Source organism: Canis lupus, chromosome 10, assembly GCF_048164855.1.
Source record: "Canis lupus baileyi chromosome 10, mCanLup2.hap1, whole genome shotgun sequence".
Classification (NCBI taxonomy): domain Eukaryota; kingdom Metazoa; phylum Chordata; class Mammalia; order Carnivora; family Canidae; genus Canis; species Canis lupus.
This window is the reverse complement of record NC_132847.1, coordinates 1904923-1931708: the sequence shown is the minus strand read 5'-3', so window position 1 is coordinate 1931708 and position 26786 is coordinate 1904923. Positions and strand designations below refer to the sequence as shown.

The window sequence follows — 26786 nt, the reverse complement described above, 5'->3', positions numbered from 1 at the left end:
GCATCTAATGAGAGGATCATATGGTTCTCGGTTTTTCTTGCTGATATGATGAATCACATTGATTGTTTTATGTGTGTTGAACCAGCCTTGTGTCCCGGAGAGAAATCCTACTTGGTCATGGTGAATAATTTTCTTAATGTATTGTTGGATCCTATTGGCTAGTATCTTGTTGAGAATTTTTGCATCCATGTTCATCAGGGATATTGGTCTGTAATTCTTTTTGGTGGGGTCTTTGTCTGCTTTTGGAATTAAGGTGATGCTGGCCTCATAGAACGAATTTGGAAGTACTCCATCTCTTTCTATCTTTCCAAACAGCTTTAGGAGAGTAGGTATGATTTCTTCTTCAAACGTTTGATAGAATTCCCCTGGGAAGCCATCTGGCCCTGGACTCTTGTGTCTTGGGAGGTTTTTGATGACTCCTTCAATTTCCTCCCTGGTTATTGGCCTGTTCAGGTTTTCTATTTCTTCCTGTTCCAGTTTTGGTAGTTTGTGGCTTTCCAGGAATGCGTCCATTTCTTCTAGATTGCCTAATTTATTGGCGTATAGCTGTTCATAATATGTTTTTAAAATCGTTTGTATTTCCTTGGTGTTGGTAGTGATCTCTCCTTTCTCATTCATGATTTTATTAATTTGAGTCTTCTCTCTCTTCTTTTTCATAAGGCTGGCTAATGGTTTATCTGTCTTATTAATTCTTTCAAAGAACCAACTCCTGGTTCTGTTGATCTGTTCCACAGTTCTTGTGGTCTCAATTTCGATTAGTTTTGCTCGAATCTTAATTAACTCTCTTCTTCTGCTGGGCCTGGGGTCCATCTGCTGTTTTTTCTCTAGCTCCTTTATGTTTAAGGTTAGCTTTTGTATTTGAGTTCTTTCCAGTTTTTGAATGGATGCTTGTATTGCGACGTATTTCCCCCTTAGGACTGCTTTTGCTGCATCCCAAAGATTTTGAACGGTTATATCTTCATTCTCATTAGTTTCCATGAATCTTTTTAATTCTTCCTTAATTTCCTGGTTGGCCTTTTCATCTTTTAGCAGGATGGTCCTTAACCTGCATGTGTTTGAGGTCCTTCCAAACTTCTTGTTGTGATTTAGTTCTAATTTCAAGGCATTATGGTCTGAGAATATGTAGGGGACGATCCCAATCTTTTGGTATCGGTTCAGACTCGATTTGTGACCCAGTATGTGGTCTATTCTGGAGAAAGTTCCATGTGCACTTGAGAAGAATGTGTATTCAGTTGAGTTTGGATGTAAAGTTCTGTAGATATCTATGAAATCCATCGGGTCCAGTGTATCATTTAATGGTCTCGTTTCTTTGGAGATGTTGTGCTTAGAAGACCTATCAAGGGTAGAAAGAGCTAGATTGAAGTCACCAAGTATAAGTGTATTATTATCTAAGTATTTCTTCACTTTGGTTATTAATTGGTTTAAATATTTGGGAGCTCCCACATTCGGGGCATATATATTGAGTATTGTTAAGTCCTCTTGTTGGAATGATCCTTTAAGTATGAGATAGTGTCCTTCTTCATCTCTCACTACAGTCTTCGGGGTAAATTTTAGTTTATCTGATATGAGGATGGCTAACCCTGCTTTCTTTTAAATTTTTTTTTTAATTTTTATTTATTTATGATAGGCACACAGTGAGAGAGAGAGAGAGGCAGAGACACAGGCAGAGGGAGAAGCAAGCTCCATGCACCGGGAGCCCGACGTGGGACTCGATCCCGGGTCTCCAGGATCGCGCCCTGGGCCAAAGGCAGGCGCCAAACCGCTGCGCCACCCAGGGATCCCCTAACCCTGCTTTCTTTTGAGGACCATTCGAATGGTAAATGGTTCTCCAACCTTTTAGTTTCAGGCTGTAGGTGTCCTTCTGTCTAAAATGAGTCTCTTGTAGACAGCAAATAGATGGGTCCTGGTTTTTTTTTTAATAGTTTTTTAAATTTTTATTTATTTATGATAGTCACACACACAGAGAGAGAGAGAGAGAGACATAGGCAGAGGGAGAAGCAGGCTCCATGCACCGGGAGCCCGACGTGGGATTCGATCCCGGGTCTCCAGGATCGTGCCCTGGGCCAAAGGCAGGCGCTAAACTGCTGCGCCACCCAGGGATCCCAGGGTCCTGGTTTTTTATCCAGTCTGAAACCCTGCGCCCTTTGATGGGGTCATTAAGCCCGTTCACGTTCAGAGTTACTATTGACAGATATGAGTTTAGTGTCATCATGATATCTATTCAGTCCTTGTTTTTGTGGACTGTTCCACTGAACTTCTTCTTAAAGGGGAATTTTAAGAGTCCCCCTTAAAATTTCTTGCAGAGCTGGTTTGGAGGTCACATATTCTTTCAGTTGCTGCCTGTCTTGGAAGCTCTTTATCTCTCCTTCCATTTTGAATGAGAGCCTTGCTGGATAAAGTATTCTTGGTTGCATGTTCTTTTCATTTAGGACTCTGAATATATCCTGCCAGCCCTTTCTGGCCTGCCAGGTCTCTGTGGAGAGGTCTGCTGTCACCCTAATACTCCTCCCCATAAAAGTCAGGGATTTCTTGTCTCTTGCTGCTTTAAGGATCTTCTCTTTATCTTTGGAAATTGCAAGCTTCACTATTAAATGTGTTGAACGGTTTTTATTGTTTTTAGGGGGGGATCTCTCTATTTCCTGGATCTGAATGCCTGTTTCCCTTCCCAGATTAGGAAAGTTTTCAGCTAGGATGTGTTCAAATACATATTCTGGCCCTCTGTCCCTTTCGGCGCCCTCGGGAACCCCAATTAAATGTAGGTTTTTCTTCCTCAGGCTGTCGTTTATTTCCCTTAATCTATCTTCATGGTCTTTTAATTGTTTGTCTCTTTTTTCCTCGGTTTCCCTCTTTGCTATCAACTTGTCTTCTATGTCACTCATTCGTTCTTCCACCTCGTTAACCCTCGTCGTTAGGGCTTCTAGTTGGGATTGCATCTCATTCAATTGATTTTTAATTTCTGCCTGATTGGATCTAAATTCTGCAGTCATGAAGTCTCTTGAGTGCTTTATGCTTTTTTCAGAGCCACCAGTAGCTGTATAATAGTGCTTCTGAATTGGCTTTCTGACATTGAATTGTAATCCAGATTTTGTAACTCTGTGGGAGAGAGGACTGTTTCTGATTCTTTCTTTTGAGGTGAGGTTTTCCTTCTAGTCATTTTGCTCAGTGCAGAGTGGCCAAAAACAAGTTCTATTTGGAAAAGGAGAAAAAGAGAGGAGAGAAATAAGGAAAGAAAAGAGAAAAAGAAAAAAGGAAGAAAAAAAAAGGAAAAAGAAGAAAAAAAAGAAAAAAGAAGAAAAAGAAAGAAAAAAGGGTGGGGAAAGCAAACAAATCAAAAAGAAAAAAAAAAAAAAACCACGGGGGAGTATCTTCTGATTCTGTATACTTTAAGTCCCTTGACTTCCCCTGGAACTTGTCCGTCTAGCTGGTCTTCTTGCGGAGGGTCCTGTTGTGCTGATTTTCAGGTGTTCGCACTTGGGGGAGCTGCTCTGCCCCTGCCTGGTGCAGGGCTCAGTGGGGGTTGTTTACCCTGTGAGGCCCCAGGAGGAACAACCCCAGTGGCGGGGCCAGCTCTGCAGCCCTGGAGTTAGCTCCTGCAGTAACTCCGGAGCTCTGGGTCTGCAGGGCCTGGAGGCTCCGGGGCGGGGCCACTGATCTGCTCATCTCCGGGCAGGAGCGTCCTCGCTGTCCTGGGCCCTCCCGGCCTCTGCCTTTCTCGGGGGGAGGCCAGATCCTGGGCTGTGTCCTGCCGCCCTGTGCCCCGGGGCCTGCGCTGCTGGATTTGCACTCCCGCCCCGCAGCCCCCTCCGCGGAGCCGCCCCTGAGCCCCCCCGAGCTGCTCCCGCCCCGCAGCCCCCTCCGCGGAGCCGCCCCCGAGACCACCCCCGCAGCTGCTCCCGCTCTGCAGCCCCCTCCGCGGAGCCTCTTCCTCCGCCCGAGCCCCCCGAGCTGCTCCGGGTCCCGCCGTGCGCGCTGCAGCCCTTAGGGAGCTCGGCGCACTCTCCCGGGGCGCAGGTGTCTGTTAGTGTCCCCGGGAGCCCGAGGGCATCCCCGCCCTCCTGGGTCCTGCTCCAACCCCCTGTGAGGACTTTCCGCCCGGGAAGGTTGGTGCAGCTCCTGCTTCTCCGGGCCGGGGCTCTCCTGTCCTGGGGACACTCGCCCCGGCCTCAGCCCGGTTCCTCGCTGGGCCCCTCCCCCTTCGAGGCCTTTTGTTTCTTTATTTCTTTTTCCCCGTCTTCCTACCTGATAGAAGCGCGAACTCTTCTCACTGTAGCGTTCCAGCTGGTCTCTCTTTAAATCTCAGGCCGAATTCGTAGATTTTCAGGATGATTTGAAGGTTATCTAGGTAATTTGGTGGCGACAGGTGATTTGGGGACCCTGCTCTTCCGCCATCTTGCCCCTCCTCCTCCAATAGTAGTGGATTTTAACATCTCACTTACACTGGTGGACAGATCATCCATACAGAAAATCAACAACAACAGAATTGTAGCTTTGAATGACACACTAAAGCAGATGGATCTAATAGATATATTCAGAACAGTCCATCCTAAAACAGCAGAATACACATCTTTTCAAGTGCACATGGAGCATTCTCCAGAATAGATTACCTATGAGTAACAAAACAGGTCTTGACAATTTCAATAAGATCAAAGTTTTACCATGCATCTTTTCTGACCACAATGCAACAAAACTAGAAATCAACCACAAAAAAAATCTGGAAAGAGCAGAAACACAGGAGGTTAAATAATATCCTACTAAACAATAAATGGTTCAATTAAGAAATCAAAGAGGAAATAAAAATCAGATAGAGACATATGAAAATGGAAGCAATGATCCCAAACCATTGGGATGCAGTAAAAGCAGTTCTAAGAGGGAAGTTAATGGTAATACAGGTCTACCTCAAGACGCAAGAAAAATGTTAAATAAAAATCTAACCTTACACCTAAAAGAGCTAGAAAAAGAACAAATGGAGCCTAAAGCCAGTAGAAAGGGGAAATAATAAAGATTAGAGCAGAAATAAATGATATAGAAACTAAATAGAATAGATGGATGAAACCAAGAGCTTGTTCTCTGAAAAGATCAACAAAATTAATAAACTTCTACCCAGACTCACAAAAATAAAAATAAAAAAGGAAAATAAAGCACTCAAAAAATCAGAAATGAAAGAAGAGGAATAGCAACCAACACCATAAAAATACAAAGGAATATTTAAGAGAATATTATGAAAAATTATATGCCAACAAACTGGACAACCTAGAAGAAATGGATAAATTTCTAGAAACATAACTTGCCAGAGCTGAATCAGGAATAAATAGAAAATTTGTAATAGACTGATTATCAGCAAGGAGATTGAATTAGTAATCAAAAAACTTCCAACAAACAAAAGTCCAGGACCAGATGGTTTCACAGATGAATTCTACCAAACATTTAAAGAGTCCTATGCTTCTCAACTTTTTTCAGAAAATAGAAGAGGAAGGAAATTCGAAAATCAGATAAAGACACCATGCACAAAGATAACCACAGGCCAATATCCCTGATGAAAACAGATATAAAAATACTCAACAAAATATTAACAAACTGAATCCAAAAATACTTAAAAAAAATGACAACAACAAAAACAAAACCAACATTAACCATGATCAAGTGGGATTTATTCCTGGGATACAAGGGTGGTTCAATATTCACATATCAATCATTCTACCTCACATTAATAAGAGAAATGATAAAAACTATATGATCATTGCAATGGCTGCAGAAAAAGCATTTGAGGGGATCCCTGGGTGGCTCAGCGGTTTGGCGCCTGCCTATGGCCAGGGGCGATCCTGGAGTCCCGGGATCGAGTCCCGAGTCGGGCTCCTGGCATGGAGCCTGCTTCTCCCTCCTCCTGTGTCTCTGCCTCTCTCTCTCTCTCTATCATAATAAATAAATGTTTTTTAAAAAAAGCATTTGACAAAGTACATTGTTCATGATAAAAACCCTCAACAAAATGGGGTTAGAGGGAACACAACTCAACATAATAAAGGCTTTATATGAAAAATCCACAGGTAACATCATAGTCAAATGTGAAAAACTGAGAGCTTTTCCTCTGAGGTCAGGAACAAGACAAGGATGTCCACTCTCACCACTATTGTTCAACATAATACTGGAAATTCTAAGCACAGCAATCAGAGAAGAGAAAGGAATAAAAAGCATCCAAATTGGTCAGGAAGAAGCAAAATTTTCCTATTTGCAGATGACTTAATACTTTATATATAGAAAACCCTGAGGATTCCACCAAACAAACAAACAAACAAACCTACCAGAACTGATAAATCAATTCCGTAAGGATACAAAATTCAATGTACTTCTAGAAATCCACTGTATTTCTATACACCAGTAATGAAGCTGCAGAAAGAGATGTTAAGCAATCTGATTTAAAAAAAAATCAGATTTACTTGCACTAAAAGTAGTAAGATACTTGGGAATAAACTTAAACAAAGAGGTGAAAGACTTGTACCCTGAAAACTATAATACATTGATGAAAGAAATTGAAGATGAATAAAGAAATGGAAAGTGGTGATCGGGGGCAAGACGGCGGAAGAGCAGGGTCTCCAAATCACCTGTCTCCACCAAATTACCTAGAAAACCTTCAAATTATCCTGAAAATCTATTAATTCGGCCTGAGATTTAAAGAGAGACCAGCTAGAATGCTACAGTGAGAAGAGTTCGCGCTCCTATCAGGTAGGAAGACGGGGGAAAAGAAATAAAGAAACAAAAGGCTTCCAAGGGGGAGGGGCCCCGCGAGGAGCCGGGCTGAGGCCGGGGCGAGTGTCCCCAGGACAGGAGAGCCCCGTCCCGGAGGAGCAGGAGCTGCACCGACCTTCCCGGGGGAAAGGGGCTCGCGGGGAGGTGGAGCAGGACCCAGGAGGGCGGGGATGCCCTGGGCTCCCGGGGACAGTAACAGACACCTGCGCCCCGGGAGAGTGCGCCGAGCTCCCTAAGGGCTGCAGCGCGCACGGCGGGACCCGGAGCAGCTCGGAGGGGCTTGGGGGCGGCTCCGCGGAGGGGGCTGCGGGGCGGGAGCAGCTCGGGGGGGCTCGGGGGCGGCTCCGGAGGGGGCTGCGGGGCGGGAGAAGCTCGGGGGGCTCGGGGGCGGCTCCGCGGAGGGGCTGCGGGGCGGGAGCAGCTCGGAGGGGCTCGGGGGCGGCTCCGCGGAGGGGGCTGCGGGGCGCGAGCAGCTCGGGGGCGGCGGCCCGGGAACGCGAATCCACCAGCACAGGCCCCGAGCACAGGGCACCGGGACACAGCCCAGGATCCCGCCTCCCCCGGGACAGGCAGAGGCCGGGAGGGCCCAGGATCACTAGGACGCTCCTGCCCCGAGCTGAGCAGTTCAGCGGCCCCGCCCCGGAGCCTCCAGGCCCTGCAGACCCAGAGCTCCGGAGTTCCTGCCGGAGCTGAATCCAGGGGTCCAGAGCTGCCCCGCCACTGGGGTTGTTCCTCCTGGGGCCTCACGGGGCAAACAACCCCCACTGAGCCCTGCACCAGGCAGGGGCAGAGCAGCTCCCCCAACTGCTAACACCTGAAAATCAGCACAACAGGCCCCTCCCCCAGAAGACCCGCTAGACGGACAACTTCCACGAGAAGCCAAGGGACTTAAAGTACACAGAATCAGAAGATACTCCCCCGTGGTTCTTTTTTGTTTTGTTTTGTTTTGTTTTGTTTTGCTTTTTGATTTGTTTCCTTCCCCCACCCCCTTTTTTTCTCCTTTCTTATTCTTTCTCTTTTTTCTTTTTTTTTTCGTTTTTTTTTTCTTCCCTTTTTTTTCTCTTTCTCTTTTCTTTCCTTCTTTCTCTCCTCTCTTTTTCTCCTTTTCCCAATACAACTTGCTTTTGGCCACTCTGCACTGAGCAAAATGACTAGAAGGAAAACCTCACCTCAAAAGAAAGAATCAGAAACAGTCCTCTCTCCCACAGAGTTACAAAATCTGGATTACAATTCAATGTCAGAAAGCCAATTCAGAAGCACTATACTAAAAAAGTATAAAGGACTCAAGAGAATTCATGACTGCAGAATTTAGAGCTAATCAGGCAGAAATTAAAAATCAATTGAATGAGATGCAATCCAAACTAGAAGTCCTAACGACGAGGGTTAACGAGGTGGAAGAACGAGTGAGTGACATAGAAGACAAGATGATAGCAAAGAGGGAAACTAAGGAAAAAAGAGACAAACAATTAAAAGACCATGTAGATAGATTAAGGGATATAAACGACAGCCTGAGAAAGAAAAACCTACGTTTAATTGGGGTTCCCGAGGGCGCCGAAAGGGACAGAGGGCCAGAATATGTATTTGAACAAATTCTAGCTGAAAACTTTCCTAATTTGGGAAGGGAAACAGGCATTCAGATGCAGGAAATAGAGAGATCCCCCCCTAAAATCAATAAAAACCGTTCAACACCTCGACATTTAATAGTGAAGCTTGCAAATTCCAAAGATAAAGAGAAGATCCTTAAAGCAGCAAGAGACAAGAGACAAGAAATCCCTGACTTTTATGGGGAGGAGTATTAGGGTAACAGCAGACCTCTCCACAGAGACCTGGCAGGCCAGAAAGGGCTGGCAGGATATATTCAGGGTCCTAAATGAGAAGAACATGCAACCAAGAATACTTTATCCAGCAAGGCTCTCATTCAAAATGGAAGGAGAGATAAAGAGCTTCCAAGACAGGCAGCAACTGAAAGAATATGTGACCTCCAAATCAGCTCTGCAAGAAATTTTAAGGGGGACTCTTAAAATTCCCCTTTAAGAAGAAGTGCAGTGGAACAATCCACAAAAACAAGGACTGAATAGATATGATGACACTAAACTCATACCTTTCAATAGTAACTCTGAAATTGAACGGGCTTAATGACCCCATCAAAAGGCGCAGGGTTTCAGACTGGATAAAAAAGCAGGACCCATCCTTTTGCTGTCTACAAGAGACTCATTTTAGACAGAAGGACACCTGCAGCCTGAAAATAAAAAGTTGGAGAACCATTTATCATTCAAATTGTCCTCAAAAGAAAGCAGGGGTAGCCATCCTCATATCAGATAAACTAAAATTTACCCCGAAGACTGTAGTGAGAGATGAAGAGGGACACTATCTCATACTTAAAGGATCTATTCAACAAGAGGACTTAACAATCCTCAATATATATGCCCCGAATGTGGGAGCTGCCAAATATATAATCAATTATTAACCAAAGTGAAGAAATACTTAGATAATAAAACACTTATAATTGGTGACTTCAATCTAGCTCTTTCTATACTCGATAGGTCTTCTAAGCACAACATCTCCAAAGAAACGAGAGCTTTAAATGATACACTGGACCAGATGGATTTCACAGATATCTACAGAACTTTACATCCAAACTCAACTGAATACACATTCTTCTCAAGTGCACATGGAACTTTCTCCAGAATAGACCACATATTGGGTCACAAATCGGGTCTGAACCGATACCAAAAGATTGGGATCGTCCCCTGCATATTCTCAGACCATAATGCCTTGAAATTAGAACTAAATCACAACAAGAAGTTTGGAAGGACCTCAAACACGTGGAGGTGAAGGACCATCCTGATAAAAGATAAAAGGGTCAACCAGGAAATTAAGGAAGAATTAAAAAGATTCATGGAAACTAATGAGAATGAAGATATAACCGTTCAAAATCTTTGGGATGCAGCAAAAGCAGTCCTAGGGGGAAATACATCGCAATACAAGCATCCATTCAAAAACTGGAAAGAACTCAAATACAAAAGCTAACCTTACACATAAAGGAGCTAGAGAAAAAACAGCAAATAGATCCTACACCCAAGAGAAGAAGGGAGTTAATAAAGATTCGAGCAGAACTCAACAAAATCGAGACCAGAAGAACTGTGGAACAGATCAACAGAACCAGGAATTCGTTCTTTGAAAGAATTAATAAGATAGATAAACCATTAGCCAGCCTTATGAAAAAGAAGAGAGAGAAGACTCAAATTAATAAAATCATGAATGAGAAAGGAGAGATCACTACCAACACCAAGGAAATACAAACGATTTTAAAAACATATTATGAACAGCTATATGCCAATAAATTAGGCAATCTAGAAGAAATGGACGCATTCCTGGAAAGCCACAAACTACCAAAACTGGAACAGGAAGAAATAGAAAACCTGAACAGGCCAATAACCAGGGAGGAAATTGAAGGAGTCATCAAAAACCTCCCAAGACACAAGAATCCAGGGCCAGATGGCTTCCCAGGGGAATTTTATCAAACGTTTAAAGAAGAAACCATACCTATTCTCCTAAAGCTGTTTGGAAAGATAGAAAGAGATGGAGTACTTCCAAATTCGTTCTATGAGGCCAGCATCACCTTAATTCCAAAAGCAGACAAAGACCCCACCAAAAAGGAGAATTACAGACCAATATCCCTGATGAACATGGATGCAAAAATTCTCAACAAGATACTGGCCAATAGGATCCAACAATACATTAAGAAAATTATTCACCATGACCAAGTAGGATTTATCCCCGGGACACAAGGCTGGTTCAACACCCGTAAAACAATCAATATGATTCATCATATCAGCAAGAGAAAAACCAAGAACCATATGATCCTCTCATTGGATGCAGAGAAAGCATTTGACAAAATATAGGATCCATTTCTGATCAAAACTCTTCAGAGTGTAGGGATAGAGGGAACATTCCTCGACATCTTAAAAGCCATCTATGAAAAGCCCACAGCAAATATCATTCTCAATGGGGAAGCACTGGGAGCCTTTCCCCTAAGATCAGGAACAAGACAGGGATGTCCACTCTCACCACTGCTATTCAACATAGTACTGGAAGTCCTAGCCTCAGCAATCAGACAACAAAAAGACATTAAAGGCATTCAATTTGGCAAAGAAGAAGTCAAACTCTCCCTCTTCGCCGATGACATGATACTCTACATAGAAAACCCAAAAGCCTCCACCCCAAGATTGCTAGAACTCATCCAGCAATTCGGTAGCGTGGCAGGATACAAAATCAATGCCCAGAAATCAGTGGCATTTCTATACACTAACAATGAGACTGAAGAAAGAGAAATTAAGGAGTCAATCCCATTTACAATTGCACTCAAAAGCATAAGATACCTAGGAATAAACCTAACCAAAGATGTAAAGCATCTATACCCTCAAAACTATAGAACACTTCTGAAAGAAATTGAGGAAGACACAAAGAGATGGAAAAATATTCCATGCTCATGGATTGGCAGAATTAATATTGTGAAAATGTCAATGTTACCCAGGGCAATATACACGTTTAATGCAATCCCTATCAAAATACCATGGACTTTCTTCAGAGAGTTAGAACAAATTATTTTAAGATTTGTGTGGAATCAGAAAAGACCCCTAATAGCCAGGGGAATTTTAAAAAAGAAAACCATATCTGGGGGCATCACAATGCCAGATTTCAGGTTGTACTACAAAGCTGTGGTCATCAAGACAGTGTGGTACTGGCACAAAAACAGACACCTAGATCAGTGGAACAGAATAGAGAATCCAGAAGTGGACCCTGAACTTTATGGGCAACTAATATTCGATAAAGGAGGAAAGACTATCCATTGGAAGAAGGACAGTTTCTTCAATAAATGGTGCTGGGAAAATTGGACATCCACATGCAGAAGAATGAAACTAGACCACTCTCTTTCACCATACACAAAGATAAACTCAAAATGGATGAAAGATCTAAATGTGAGACAAGATTCCATCAAAATCCTAGAGAAGAACACAGGCAACACCCTTTTTGAACTCGGCCATAGTAACTTCTTGCAAGATACATCCACGAAGGCAAAAGAAACAAAAGCAAAAATGAACTATTGGGACTTCATCAAGGTAAGAAGCTTTTGCACAGCAAAGGATACAGTCAACAAAACTCAAAGACAACCTACAGAATGGGAGAAGATATTTGCAAATGACATATCAGATAAAGGGCTAGTTTCCAAGATCTATAAAGAACTTATTAAACTCAACACCAAAGAAACAAACAATCCAATCATGAAATGGGCAAAAGACATGAACAGAAATCTCACAGAGGAAGACATAGACATGGCCAACATGCACATGAGAAAATGCTCTGCATCACTTGCCATCAGGGAAATACAAATCAAAACCACAATGAGATACCACCTCACACCAGTGAGAATGGGGAAAATTAACAAGGCAGGAAACCACAAATGTTGGAGAGGATGCGGAGAAAAGGGAACCCTCTTACACTGTTGGTGGGAATGTGAACTGGTGCAGCCACTCTGGAAAACTGTGTGGAGGTTCCTCAAACAGTTAAAAATATACCTGCCGTACCACCCAGCAATTGCACTGTTGGGGATTTACCCCAAAGATAGAAATGCAATGAAACGCTGGGACACCTGCACCCCGATGTTTATAGCAGCAATGGCCACGATAGCCAAACTGTGGAAGGAGCCTCGGTATCCAACGATAGATGAATGGATAAAGAAGATGTGGTTTATGTATACATTGGAATATTACTCAGCTACTAGAAATGACAATTACCCACCATTTGCTTCGACGTGGATGGAACTGGAGGGTATTATGCTGAGTGAAGTAAGTCAGTCGGAGAAGGACAAACATTATATGTTCTCATTCATTTGGGGAATATGAATAATAGTGAAAGGGAATATAAGGGAATGGAGAAGAAATGTGTGGGAAATATCAGAAAGGGAGACAGAACGTAAAGACTGCTAACTCTGGGAAACGAACTAGGGGTGGTAGAAGGGGAGGAGGGCGGGGGGTGGGAGTGAATGGGTGACGGGCACTGGGGGTTATTCTATATGTTAGTAAATTGAACACCAATAAAAAATAAATTAAAAAAAATAAAAAAAAATAAAAATTAAAAAAAAAAAGACATGGAAAGTCACTCAATGTTCATGGATTGGCAGAACCAATATTGTTAAAATGTGTATATTCTCCAAAGCAACAGACACATTGAATGCAATCCCTATCAAAATACCAACAGCATTTTTTTTAAAGAGCTAGAACAAACAATCCTAAAATTTGTATGGAACTACAAAAGACCCTGAATACCAAAGCAATCTTGAAAAAGAAAAAAGAAACTGGAGGTATCACAATTCCAGACTTCAAGTTATATTACAAAGCTGTAGTCATCAAGACAGTATGGTACTGGAACAAAAATAGACACACAGGTCAATGGATCAAAACAGAAAGCCTAGAAATAAACTCATAATTATGTGGTCAATCTTCAGCAACTGAGGTAGGACTATTCATTGGGAAAAAGACATTCTCTTCAATAAAATGTTTTGGGAAAACTAGACAGCTACATGCAAAAGAATGAAACTGTATCACTTTCTGACACTATACACAAAAGTGAACTCAAAATGGATTAAAAATTTTAATGAGAGACCTGAACCATAAAAGTCCTTGATAGGAGGATCCCTGGGTGGCGCAGCGGTTTGGCGTCTGCCTTTGGCCCAGAGCGCGGTCCTGGAGACCGGGGATCGGGTCCCATGTCGGGCTCCCGGTGCATGGAGCCTGCTTCTCTCTCTGCCTGTTTCTCTGCCTCTCTCTCTCACTGTGTGCCTATCATAAATAAAAAAATTAAAAAAAAAAATTAAAAAAAAAGTCCTTGATAGGAACACAGGTAGTAGTTTCTCTGACATCAGTCATAATGACATCTTTCTAGATGACTCTCTTGAGGTAAGGGAAATAAAAGCAAAAATAAGCTATTAAGACTACATCAAAATAAAAAGATTCTGTATAGACAAGGCTATTGTGGACATTGCTGCTATAAACATTGGGGTGCCAAACTGCGGAAGGAGCCTCAGTGTTCATTGAAAGATGAGTGTATAAAGATGTGGTTTATATATACAATGGAATATTACTCAGCCATTAGAAATGACAAATACCCACCATTTGCTTCAACGTGGATGGAACTGGAGGGTATGATGCTGAGTGAAGTAAGTCAATTGGAGAAGAACAAACATTATATGGTCTCATTCATTTGGGGAACATAAATAATAGTGAAAGGGAATAAAGGGGAAAGGAGAAAAAATGAGTGGGAAATATCAGAAAGGGAGACAGAATATGAGAGACTCCTAACTCTGGGAAACGAACTAGGGGTGGTGGAAGGGGAGGTGGGCGGGGGGTAGGGGTGACTGGGTGGCGGGCACTGAGGTGGGCACTTGAGGGGATGAGCAATGGGTATTATTCTGTATGTTGGCAAATTGAACACCAATAAAAAATAAATTTATTATTAAAAATAAATAAACAAACAAACATCGGGGTGCAGGTGTCCCAGCGTTTCATTGCATCTGAATCTTTGGGGTAAATCCCAGCAGTGCAATTGCTGGGTCAGGGCAGGTCTATTTTTAACTCTTTGAGGAACCTCCACACAGTTTTCCAGAGTGGCTGCACCAGTTCACATTCCCACCAACAGTGTAAGAGGGTTCCCCTTTCTCCGCATCCTCTCCAACATTTGTGGTTTCCTGCCTTGTTAATTTTCCCCATTCTCACTGGTGTGAGGTGGTATCTCATTGGTGGTTTTGATTTGTATTTCCCTGATGGCCATTGATGCAGAGCATTTTCTCATGTGCTTGTTGGCCATGTCTATGTCTTCCTCTGTGAGATTTCTCTTCATGTCTTTTGCCCACTTCATGATTGGATTGTTTGTTTCTTTGCTGTTGAGTTTAAGAAGTTCTTTATAGATCTTGGAAACTAGCCCGTTATCTGATACATCATTTGCAAATATCTTCTCCCATTCTGTAGTTGTCTTTTAGTTTTGTTGACTGTTTCTTTTGCTGTGCAAAAACATAGATCAATGGAACAGAATAGAGAATCCAGAAGTGGACCCTCAACTTTATGGCCAACTAATATTCGACAAAGCAGAAAAAAAGACAGTCTCTTCAATAAATGATGGTGGGAAAATTGGACATCCACATGCAGAAGAATGAAACTAGACCACTCTCTTTCACCATACACAAAGATAAACTCAAAATGGATGAAAGATCAAAATGCAAGACATCAAAAATTTTGATTCCATCAAAATCCTAGAGGAGAACACAAGCAACACCCTTTTGAACTTGGCCACAGTAACTTCTTGCAAGATACATCAATGAAGGCAAGAGAAACAAAAGCAAAAATGAACTATTGGGACTTCATCAAGATATTTTATTTATTTTTTAAAGATTTTATCCATTTATTCATGAGGGACATGCACAGAGAGAGAGGCAGAGACACAGGCAGAGGGAGAAGCAGGCTCCATGCAGGGAGCCCAACGCGGGTCTCCATCCCAGGTCCCCAGAATCACACTCCCCTCCAAAAACAGGCGCTAAACCGCTGAGTCACTTGGGCTGCCCCTCTTTTTACATTTAATTATGATGTTAGTTGTAGATTTTTTTTTGTATGATATTCTTTACAGGATTGGGGATGATTGCTTATATTCCTATTGTAGTAAGATATTTTTTAAAATCAGGAATATGGCTGTTGAATTTTGTCCAATGCTTTTTTTGTGCCAACTGATATGATCATACAAGACTTTTCTTCTTTAGTCTGTGCTGATATGGTGGATTATATTGATTGGTGTTATAATACTGAATGAGTCTTGCATACTTGTAATATATTGTAACATATTAAATTTCACTTCTTCATGTATTGTTATTTGTATACACTATTGGATTTGATTTGCTAAAATTTTTTTGAAGACACCCATGTGAGATTTGATGTTTTATGTGCTGTATTTATCTGATTTTGGTATCACAACACTGGCTGCAAAAAAGTGAGTTGAGAAGTATTCCCTCCTATTAAATTTTTTGGACAATATTGTATAAAATTGGCATTAATTCTTCCTCAAATATTTGATAAAATACTCCAATGAAACTCTCTGGGGTCAGGGATTTCTTGGGGGATGTTTATACCTAGAGATTAATTTTCTTCAATGGTTTTAGGAATAGTCAGGTTATCTACTTCATTTTGGCTTAATTTTGGTAGTTTGTGGTTTTTGAGACTTGTTCCATTCCTTTAAGTTGTAAGTATCCTTTCATTATTCTTTTAATGACTGCAAGTTCCATTGTGATATTTTCTTTAATTGCTGATAATTGGTGATTAGTGTCATATCAATCTTGATAAAGGCTTGTTGATTTTATTTTTTTCAGAAAAGTAGGTTTTTGCTTATTTTTCTCTATTTTCCTGTTTCAATTTCATTGGCTGCTGCTTTTGTCTTTATTAATTCTTTCTCTCTGCATGCTTGGTATTTATTTTTGCTATTTTTCTAATTTCTGGAGGCAGGAACTTAGATTATTGAGTTTCTACTGAGTTCTGTTTCCTAATGTAAGCATTTATTGCTCTAAGTACCTCTCTGAACACTGCTTTAGCTGTATTTCACAAATTTTTTGTTACCTTGTGTTTTCATTTCAATTTTTATTTCCTGTGCGATTCCCTCTTTGACTCATGAGTTTAGAAGTATGTTGTCTAATTTCAAATATTTGGAGATTTTTTCATTGCCATTCTGTAATTGATTTCTCATTTTAGTCTAGTATGATCAAAGAACATACTCTATGATTTCTACCCTTAAAAGGGTAGGTTTGTTAAGGTTTATTTTATGACCCTGGATAAGGGTCATAATGTTCTATGGATGTCAGGAAAGAATGTCCATTTTACTGTCTGGGAGTGTTTTATAAATGCCAAATTCTTTTTGTTACTAGCATTACTGAATTTTTCTATTTTGCTGATTTTCTGTGTTAATTTTATCGATTAATAAATGAGGACAGAAGTCCCCAGCTATACTTGTGAATTTGTCTGTTTCTCCTTTCAGTTCTTTCAGATTTTTGCTTCATGTATTTTGAAGCTTTATTGTTTGGTAATACACATTTAGAATTGTTGTATCTTCTTGGCAGAAAGATCCTTTTGTTATTCTGTAATGTACCTTTTGTTCCTAATAAGTTTCTTTGCATTAAAATCTACTTTATCTGATATCTATATAGTCTTTTCTGATTATAAAAAAATAATGTTTGCATGCTTTGTCCTTTTACTTTCCAGCCTATGTATGTCATTATGTTTGAAGTGAGTTTTTGCAGGCAACATATGCTTAGGTCTGCCAAGCTCTTTCAGTTTGTATATTCAGACTACAGTCATTTAAAGTAATTATTGGTATACTAGGGCATGCTTCTGTCATTTTATTTGTTATCTGTTCCCTATATTTCTCATTCTTCTGTTTCCTTTTTCTTCAATCTTGTGAGTTACCTGAGCATTTAGAGTTAAATTTTATTTATTTATAATGTTTGCCAGCATATGTTACTTTTCCTGTAGTTGTCCTAGTAGTTGCTCTAGGTGTAATCTCACATGTACGTGACCACAGCCTACTGGTGTTGATGTCTTACCACTTCAAGTGAAATGTAGAAAATTTACTTACCTTTACCCTCCCTACTTTTAAAATATAAGTATTTCTACTATATACATTGAACACCACATCAGATGATGTTACAAATTTTGGTTCAGCTACAAGTGATTAAAGAAACCCATAGGGTGAAGGATTGTGTATTATATTCACTTCTATTTTTACCCATTCTACTGTTTTTTTTCTGAAGGTTTCAATCTCCCTCTGTTACTATTTTCTTTCAATTTGGAGATCTGCTTTTATTGAGTTTTTAAGGGTAGGTCTGTTAGCAACAAATTCTCTTTGTTTTCCTTTGTCTTAGAATATCACTATTATTTCCCATTCATTCCTGAAGGAAGGATATGGGATTCAAAACTGACAGTTCTATGCTTTCAGCACTTGAAAAATGTGCCATTTCTTTTTGGCCTCCATTGTTTTATTTATTTATTTATTTTAAAAATTTTTTTTCCTCCATTGTTTTAGATGAGAAATCTGTTGTCATTCAAATTGGTTCTTTCTTCCCATTTTGTTCTTTTCTTCTTACTTCTATTTCATTGCTTAAAATTTTGTTTTTTGTTTCAAGAGAGAATTTGTAATTGATTATTGAAGCATTTTTATATGGTGACTGCTTTAAAATCCTTGTCTGTCAAGCCATCATCTTACTTGTCTGGATATTGGTGTCAGCCAGTTGTCTTCTTTTCTTTTCTTTTTAAAAGATTTTATTTATTTATTCATGAGAGACCACAGAGAGAGAGGTAGAGACATAGGCAGAGGGAGAAGCAGGCTCACTGTGGGGGCCCTAATGCAGGACTCCATCCCAGGACGCTGGGATGACCTGAGCCAAAGGCAGATGCTCAACCACTGAGTCACCCAGGTGCCCCCAGTTGTCTTTTCTTATGCAAATTGTGGCTTCACTGGTTCTTTATATGAGGAATGATTTTCCTGTTATATCCTCAATGTTTCTGTTATGATGTTAAGACACTCTTTACCTCTTTACCCTATTTTAATCTTCTATTTAGCAGGTAGTTTTGCTGTTGAGGGTTAGTAAATTCTGATCTATTTTTGTGAGCTTGACTGTCTAGAGCCTTGCAATGCTATTCTGATCTTCTTTATTCTTCTGAAGTTGCTAGGACTCCTGCTTAATTCCTGCTAGTGCTGCCTATGGGGACAGAGTGTTTACTAATTCTAGTGTCCGTGGGCCACCTTCCGTTGAAGAGAGGGGTGGGTCAGAGGTCATTTCTCTTGGGTCTCCTTATGCCACTGGCAAAGGGCAGGGAGACCAAAGGCTTTGCTGCTGCTGCTGCTGCTGCCACTATGGGCATTTGGGGCTGCTTGCTGATGACTCCGTTGTGGAGCGAGGGTTGAATGTCCCAACTCAGTCTCTGTTGGCCTTCTCCTTTCTTGTCCTATGACCAGTGACAGCAGGTTTTTATTATTGTTGTTTTGTATACCCCCATTGGTGGTTCCAGGTTCCAGACCTCCTTGGCACCAAGTCCTGGATATATATGAGAGCATAAAAAACACACACACAGGGAACTCATCCCATGTAATTCCTCAAGTCATGAGGTTCCTGGTCAGTCCACTTTTATTTTTCTAGCCTTCAGAGTCTTCTTATTGCTGTCTGAATAATAATAATAATAATAATAATAATGATGATGATGATAATAATAAATATCATTTCTGCATTAGAAGGGAGAAGCAGGGAATAGTAAGTTTATACCATCTTGTTATGGTGATGGTGTCTCTAATTGCTTTTTTGAGGAAAGGCTTTGCTGACCAACTCACTCTGAAGTCCCATTCCCAAATCAGTTTAATTGTATATTTTCTGACAAAATCTCATTTATTCTATATTTGTATCCTCTTCTCAAGGGTACCTGAGAAGTCCTGATACCCATCAAATATTCCCATGAATTTTAATTGTTACATAGAATCTATTCTTTTAATGGGTTAAGAAACTAATTATATTGCATAATTATACAGTTTGGGACCATTTTTCCTGTATTCCTGGTCTGTTCTCTAGGTTCACCTTTGTTTTTGCTGAAATTATTCTTCAACAGTTCCTTTAGTGAGGGTGTAAGGGAGTAAGTTCTCTCAATTATTTTATATCTTCAGTGACATTTTTAGCACTTACTTTTGAAAGATCACATGGATAGTTATAAAGTTTTTAGGTTGATACATAAATCCCCTTGCCACCATGATATTAGGGCATGGCTGTCTGAAGACACTATAAGTTTTGAGTCTTTGGGCAGATACTTTCTCATGGATAAGATTTTGTGTTTTGGTGTCACAGTCTGTTATTCAAATGTGGGCTCCTGTATTGAATAAGTTACTAATCATGTTTGCTAATAGATAAAATGGGGATAATCATAAGTGAGAGTTACAGATGTTTATTTAAGTCCTCCATGATGTCAAGTCCTTTGCCATTATTACCCATTTTATTTCTCATGTAGTCACTATTATTTTTGTCTTTTACAGATGATGGAGCTAAGATCCAGAGCAAACTTGAGGACAGTGACATCATGACTCATGCATATGAGCTGACCCTCAAATCTGAGTGTCTAGGTTGTACTCTGTGCTTGTAGAGCAATATTACATTCCATGTAGGGTCATTTTGATACTTAAATACGATAATCCTTTGAAGTGCTAACTGTAGTATCTGACTTATCTTTGTGTTTGATACATTTTATCCTTTATGAGTTCTTCCCCCTCTGCTGGCCACATCTGTAGCCCCTACACCCCTTAGAAAATCCTCCCATTTCCCTTGGCTGTCATGGGAATGATCGTGTGTTGGCTGAGGTGCTGGCCAAGATGCTTCTCTACTTCTCATTCCTTGAGGTGCTAACAATGGTGCCAGCCTCCATGTAAGAGCCCAGAGGAAGCATCGCTTCTTCCTTCCAGATCTACTCTCTGTGTCATGTCATGGAAGCATCTGCATTTATGTCTAGAGCATCATAAAGCCTCTCTTCAGTAACACCATCAGCTCCTCTACAGGTGCTCAGATCAGTATGTGGGCCAGATTTAGGACAGATGTTGGTCTGCTGTCCTCCACACACCCTCCTCCTCTCTTGCCTCTGTCCCTCCCAAATTTCCCTTGTCTTCTGGTCCCACAGTTCCACTTCCAGCCACTCATCTTCTCTATTGCTAGCTTTATTGAATCTAATTTCCTGTTCTAGGATAGTAAGAACCACAGGGCAGACCTTCAACAGTTCAAGATAAAAGAGATCGAGGTGCCTGAGATTTGAATCAGAGATAAGTCCTGAAAGTGAAGAGGAAGGCTGAGGCAAGATATATCACCAACACCAGAATAGAGGGCTCTATGAAGCCAGTGTCAGAGGAGGGCTAGACTATTCTAGATTGGGATAGAGACAGATCTGCTGAGAGGAGAGCCTAGTGTTAGGTAGAGAAAAAAAATCCCCTAGTGAATTTCAAGGGTATTAAGGAGGAGGAGGTCCCATAGAATCATGTCTTGGACTAGAATCATTCACTGTGGAATGACAGATATGTAACAGGCACAATCAGACCCTTGCTGCTTAATGTTGGAACCTAGCATTTTTTTTTTTTTTTTTTACTTACTACAGCTGATGCTGAGCATCAGGGAATGGCAGCACCAGGGGTCTGGGAAAGTTGGCTGTGTCCAGAATTCTCCTGTTCCTTCTCCTAGCAGTGATCAAATAGATACACAATAGGCTGGCCCTCATTATAATGGATGATTCAGAGAACATGCCAAATTTCACATGGCTTTTGTGTAAGAGGACTGTCTAGAACAGCTTGAGAGATCCTGAGCTCCTGGAGTGGCAGCCTCCTGGATGATGCAAGTGCTGACCTGAGGCAGGGGTCCCTACTGCTGCCACTTCTGAATGATCTCCTGAAAACACACAACATTCTGGCTTCTGTAGGTGATATTCCCTCTGAGAGGCCTTAGATTTACTACCTGAGATGCTGCATTTTGTATGGTATTCTATTTTGTCTGTTGTAGCATGAGAGGCAGGGTCTTGTTCTTTCCTGAAGGATATCATTTATATCCCATATCTTATAAACCAAGGTGTCCACAGACAAGTGAGTGAATTTAGAAAGGTAGACAGGAACCAGGCAAAAGAGGGAAGTCTGGGGACTAGTGCGTATTTCCCTGTGAAGTCAATGGAGTCAAAAGAGGTAGGTGCACCTTCCTTTATAAAGCAGCTTTTTAAAAAATCCTGTATCCCCTTCTCCCCCTGCATTTATCCAATGTTAACAACATTCTGAAATGAATGTATACGTGTACACATAAATGGCACACAGAAAAAGTTGCTCACCATTTGTTTTACAAAAATGGGGCTATAATGTATCCATTCTGTGCCTCAACACATCTGAGAGATCTGCATGAACCAGTTAATGGAAATGTAGCACATTCCTTTTAAGACCCTACTCCTAAGAGTCAACTTAATCCTAAAGTACAAAACTAAGCTCTAACCTTATCTTAAATTTAAGGCCCTAACTCCAATCCTAGCATTAGGGTCCTCACCAGAACCCTAACCTCCATGCCTTAATCCTACCAATCCTAATCTAACTTGAAGTCCTAATCCATGGCAGAGATCAACTGCACTGTACCCCCTCACTATTGAGGAGCACCAGAAATTTTTTTGCAATTATGATATTTTTGTATGTGGTCTTAATTAGTGATTATTTTCCAAAATAGACTGAAAGGTGTTTCCTCCTGTGATGTGCAAGAGGGCCTGTTTTTCCTCATCACCAACCAGATTTATCACCTCCAATTTGTCTCCACTTGAAGTGTAGCCATTGATCAGGGGAGCTGGGTGGGAAAACAGGTCACCACTCATTCATTCCTAAACTGAAAAGGGCTGGTGGTGCCCAAGAACTCCCCCTGAAGTCCACATCTGCAGAGGAGAAGGAGACTCGGGAAGGGGTGGTTCCGACTCCCATACTAACGTTCTCAGAGGATCCCCATGGGCACCCCCCTGGAAATGAGTGAGGCCCTTAGAAGAACATCAGACTGGGGACAGGCACTGGGCTCATTCAAGGTTAAGGGAGAGTGATGGTCTCCTGGCCACCCAGGCCAGGGCTCCTCTCTCAGCTCTCACTGGCATATACCCCACGATCGCTGCAGTCTGACCTCTGGCATCCCAAATGAGTCAGACCTGACCAGGCCAGGGGGCACGGTGGACAGGGGCTGCTTCTCTGAGGGAGCTTCCCTGCACCTAAAACATTGGGACATATCTGTTTCATTGGGGGTGAGAAACCCAAGACGGGAGAATTTGGCAATTAAGGATGGGCCAGAAGAGGCAGAGGCTGGAATGAAACCAAAGGGACCATAGAAGGGGACTCAGAGGGGGTAAAGGGGATTACAAGAGAGGAATTAGAAAGATGCAAAAGGAAGCAAGGCAGCTAGCAGGGCACCCAGGTCCCCCACTCAACCTGGAGTCGCCTGGCTGCCAGAAGGAGCACCACCCTGGGCAGGAGTGGGCAAGGCACCATCAATTGGGCAAGCCGGTTCTGAGCTCATATATATATGTATGGTCCCCCTGGAGAGGGGGCGCTTCTTCTGGGTGCCACCTCTGCACTAACAGAACTGTAGTTGGGGAATTTCCCTGCTAGAGTGAAAGCCCAGTTCCCAGCCCCAGGTGCTCTCATAGAAGGTCCCAAGGTCCCAAAGATCCCAATAGGGTCATCCCAGGACAGCAATGCTCCTTTTATTAACACACAGAGCAAACTCGTTTATAAGCATAATGAGGGGTACCTGGGTGGCTCAGTCTGCCTTGGGCTCAGGTCATGATTCCGAGATCCTGGGATCAGCCCTGCATGGGGCTCACTGCTGAGCAGGCAGCCTGCTTCTCCCTCTCCTGGCCTCCATCTGCTTATGTGCACTCTCTTTCAAATAAATATAATCTTAAAAAAAAAAACCACACACACACACAGTGAAAATGGAGAAAAGTGGAGAATTTCTAGAGAAGAACATGGGAAGAGCAGGATAAAAGGAGAATGGGAGTGCAAACAGGGCAGGGGGAAAATGAAGGTAGGCTGCCTTGGGCATGCCCACTGGGAGCCATATGCAGTCACAGCTGGGGTGGGGTGAGGCTTGGTGGGCTCCTTGAAGTCATGCTCTGTGGGGAGAAAGGAAGTCAAGGACAGGAAGGAGTTGGGGTCTGGGGTAGAGGTGGCCATTTAGTGCTCACCGCATCCAGGAGTCAGCGTTAAGGGTTCTAGGAGGTTGGGCTCAGCTCTAAGGGCAGAAGAGAGCATGGGAAGCAGAGCAGTGGAAGTTCCAGGAGGTGGACCTGAGGGTATTCTTATCAGCACTCCTTGCTCAGAATGAAATCAGTCAACCCTGGAGGGTGATCCTGGAGAGGAGGGCACAAACTCCCAGGAACACTGCCGCACTCTGTCCCTGGTCTTCCATTGCAGCCTTACTCTCCTCTGGAACATCAAATACTTCTAATACTTCATTATTGGCCTGTCCTTGCCAAGGGACAGAGATTCCTTCTTGCTATCCACAGGGAAATTCCAAGGTGTTTCTAAGGTTTTGAAGTTGAACATTGTCTTATCCATCTTTAAGTCAAATCCCTAATCAGGAGACCCTGGTTCATGGCAGATTGAATACATTCTTTGATCCCCTCTCAAGTCTAGCAGGGTGTCCGGCTGACAAGACAGCTGTGGACCAGCAGGCAGGGCCTGGCTAGCTTGCCAAGGCCGGGAGCTCTGATGAGTCTGAGTGGAGAGAGGAGGGCAGTAACTGGCTGACAGGGATGGGAGACGTAGGGCATATCAGAGGTAGTGGCATCCAGGCCACTACCTGCTCCTCCAGGGGGAATGTGTGAGTTTCCTATTGCCACTGCAACAAAGTGCCACAAGCTTAGTGGCTTAACACACATTTATTATCTCACAGTTCCGGAAGTTACAAGTTTTACTGGGCTGAAGTCCGTGTGTTGGCAGGGCTGGTTCCTCCTGGAGGGTCTGAGGCCCTTTCCATCCTTTAGTGGCTGGCTGTATTCCTTGACTGTGGTCCTCTTCTCCATTTTCCACATCACTCCAGTCTGTGCTTCCACCATCACACTGCCTTAGTTGGGATGGATTCCTCCTGCCTCCCCTCTCACCAGGACGTGCAGCTGGCCCAGATAATCCAGGACAGTCTCCTCATCTCCAAAATCTTTACCTTGATCACTTCTCCAAAGCCCTTTTGCCATATAAGGTAATATATTCTCAGGTTCTGGGATTCAGGATGTGGACATATTTGTGGACCCATCATTTAGCCTACCACAGAAGGCTTGCTGAGCTTCCCCATCCCAGAAAACTGGAGATCCTGAGCACCTGCTGGCTGGAAGCTCTAAGGGGTGGGGTTCTCTATAACCAGAGGCCTGTGGGAGGCAGGCTTTGTAACCAAGGAGACCAGGAGGCAGAGAGTACAGGTAACAACTGCTGTTGACAGCCCCTGCCCAGCACTAAGCTCATGGACTCTCTTTATTCCCTGAGCAGAGGGCACTTAGCTGGGGCTCCAGTATCTGACCCTACCCATAGGCTGCATGTTCCTACCTCCAGCCAGAGGACAGGAATATAGCTCCTGCCCCTCCCCCCACTCCTTTCTCATCCCCATCTCTTCCACTTCCTTTCTTCTCCCTCCACTTGCCCTCCTAGACATTTCCATCTGGACCCTCATCTTCTCCCTTCCCTGAGGCCCTGATCCTGCTCTTGGTCCTGCATCTAAGGCTCCTACCTAGTTACCCCACCAGGAGTGAAACAAGGGAGATGCAAGTCCTAGGGGGAGGACTGAAGGTGCTCAGGCTCAAGGTGTCAGAATCTCAGGAGGAGCTATAGCCACCCTCCCCTCCAAGCCTGACATTGTGCTTTGCTTCCTTCTCTCCAAGCCCTGCATAGCCGCACCTGGGCCTTGGGACCCCGAATCTCCATCTGGGATCTGGTGTGGGCCCAACCAATAGCCCCTGCATGACTTACCAGCCAGAACTGTGGCATCGCTTTCTAAACCTTTACCCTTTTCTCCTGCAGTATCACCACTGTGTTTGCATTCAAGTCATTCTCCCACTGCCTTGAGGGAATGGGCTCTCCCACTGTGGACATATCCACAGTTCCTAGAGATCCCATTATATGCATGGGGAAACTGAGGCAGGGGTGGGGATCTCATGACCATTGGCAATGTTCTGTGGGGCTTGAATTTCTCTATAACCTGCAACCTATTGACAAGGACTTATGATAGAGTAATAGCATTCCTCAGGAATCTCCCAATGGTCTTAATGCCTTACTAGAAGGAAAAACCTTAACTTGGCAATAGCCAGGCCTCCAGTATCCTGACGGTCTTCTTTAGCATATGGAAGTCCTTTCGGATGGTCCTGTCCCTGGGCTTTAATAAATGCACCAAAGACATTTCCAGAATTATTTCTTAGCCATCAGCTCCAGACCTCACCAACACATTCCAAAACTACATCACCATGGCCAAATTGACACATAACACTAACGATCACAGGCAGGCCACTTCACTTTTTGGCAGTTGTCCTACTGGAGTCCCTGTTTTATCTTCCTTCGGATTTTTTTCTATGGGCATAGACAGGTGTAATTTGTTTTCTGAAAGAATATATCATATATACATAAACAGATGTTGTGGCGTATACAGAGATGCATTACCTATAAGGAAGGACTGCTGCTCACCTGTGAGGAGTTTGTTCAGTGCACAGCCTTGGCTATGGGCTTCAGCTGCAGAGAACTGCCTTCTGGCGTCAGGCCCTTCCCTGGCAGCCCCTTCCTGTGCCTGGGAGAGGTGTGGCTACAAAGATCCGGCCAGCTTGGGTTGAGCTAGTCAACTCTGATGGGTCATGCTCCTTCTGAAGTCCCTGTCCGCTGGTGGAGGTTTTGTTGAGCCTGCATTATGGTTTAACTCTTCGCTCTGCCCAAGCTCACATCTGGTGGCTTCTTTCATAGATGTTTATGCCTAATTGCTTCTCTCACCCATGCTGTCTCCATTGTCTGCTCTGAAGAACCCTGCCTGTGACACATTTAAACCCTATTTTCAGTGAATTTAGCAACGTTTGTAGTCATTTCAATGACAAAATAGTCACACTATCATTTTTATAATTGCATCACTGTAGTCCATTATGTGGATCTTATTAATGTGTTTAAACAATTGCATATTTTTCTTAATTTTGCTATGATAACCAATGTTTCTGTGTAATCCTTTAACTTAGTACCCCTTTTCCTATTTAAGGATTAATCCATAAAAGGAATAGCTAGAAAAAAGACAATTTTGATTCCTTGTTCCAAAAGGCTCCCAAGGAGAGCATCTCTTTTATTTTTTAAAAATTTTTATTTGAGTTTGATTTGCCAACATATAGCATTACACCCAGTGCTCATCCCATCAAGTGCCCTGTTCAGTGCTGGTCACCCAGTCACCCCATCCCCCAGCCCACCTCTCT

General features: G+C 42.6%; 1 protein-coding gene across 1 annotated transcript in view; it reads left to right on the top strand.

Annotated features, from left to right (window-relative positions):
- LOC140642008 (nuclear envelope pore membrane protein POM 121-like) overlaps nucleotides 1-20020 on the top strand; it is a 43342-nt gene extending 23322 nt beyond the window's left edge. The window contains exon 2 of the mRNA XM_072842617.1: nucleotides 19849-20020. Coding sequence (XP_072698718.1) covers nucleotides 19849-19852 — 4 coding nt within the window. The 3' untranslated portion in view covers nucleotides 19853-20020. The remainder of the gene's footprint in view (nucleotides 1-19848) is intronic.
- Nucleotides 20021-26786: the final 6766 nt, after the last annotated feature.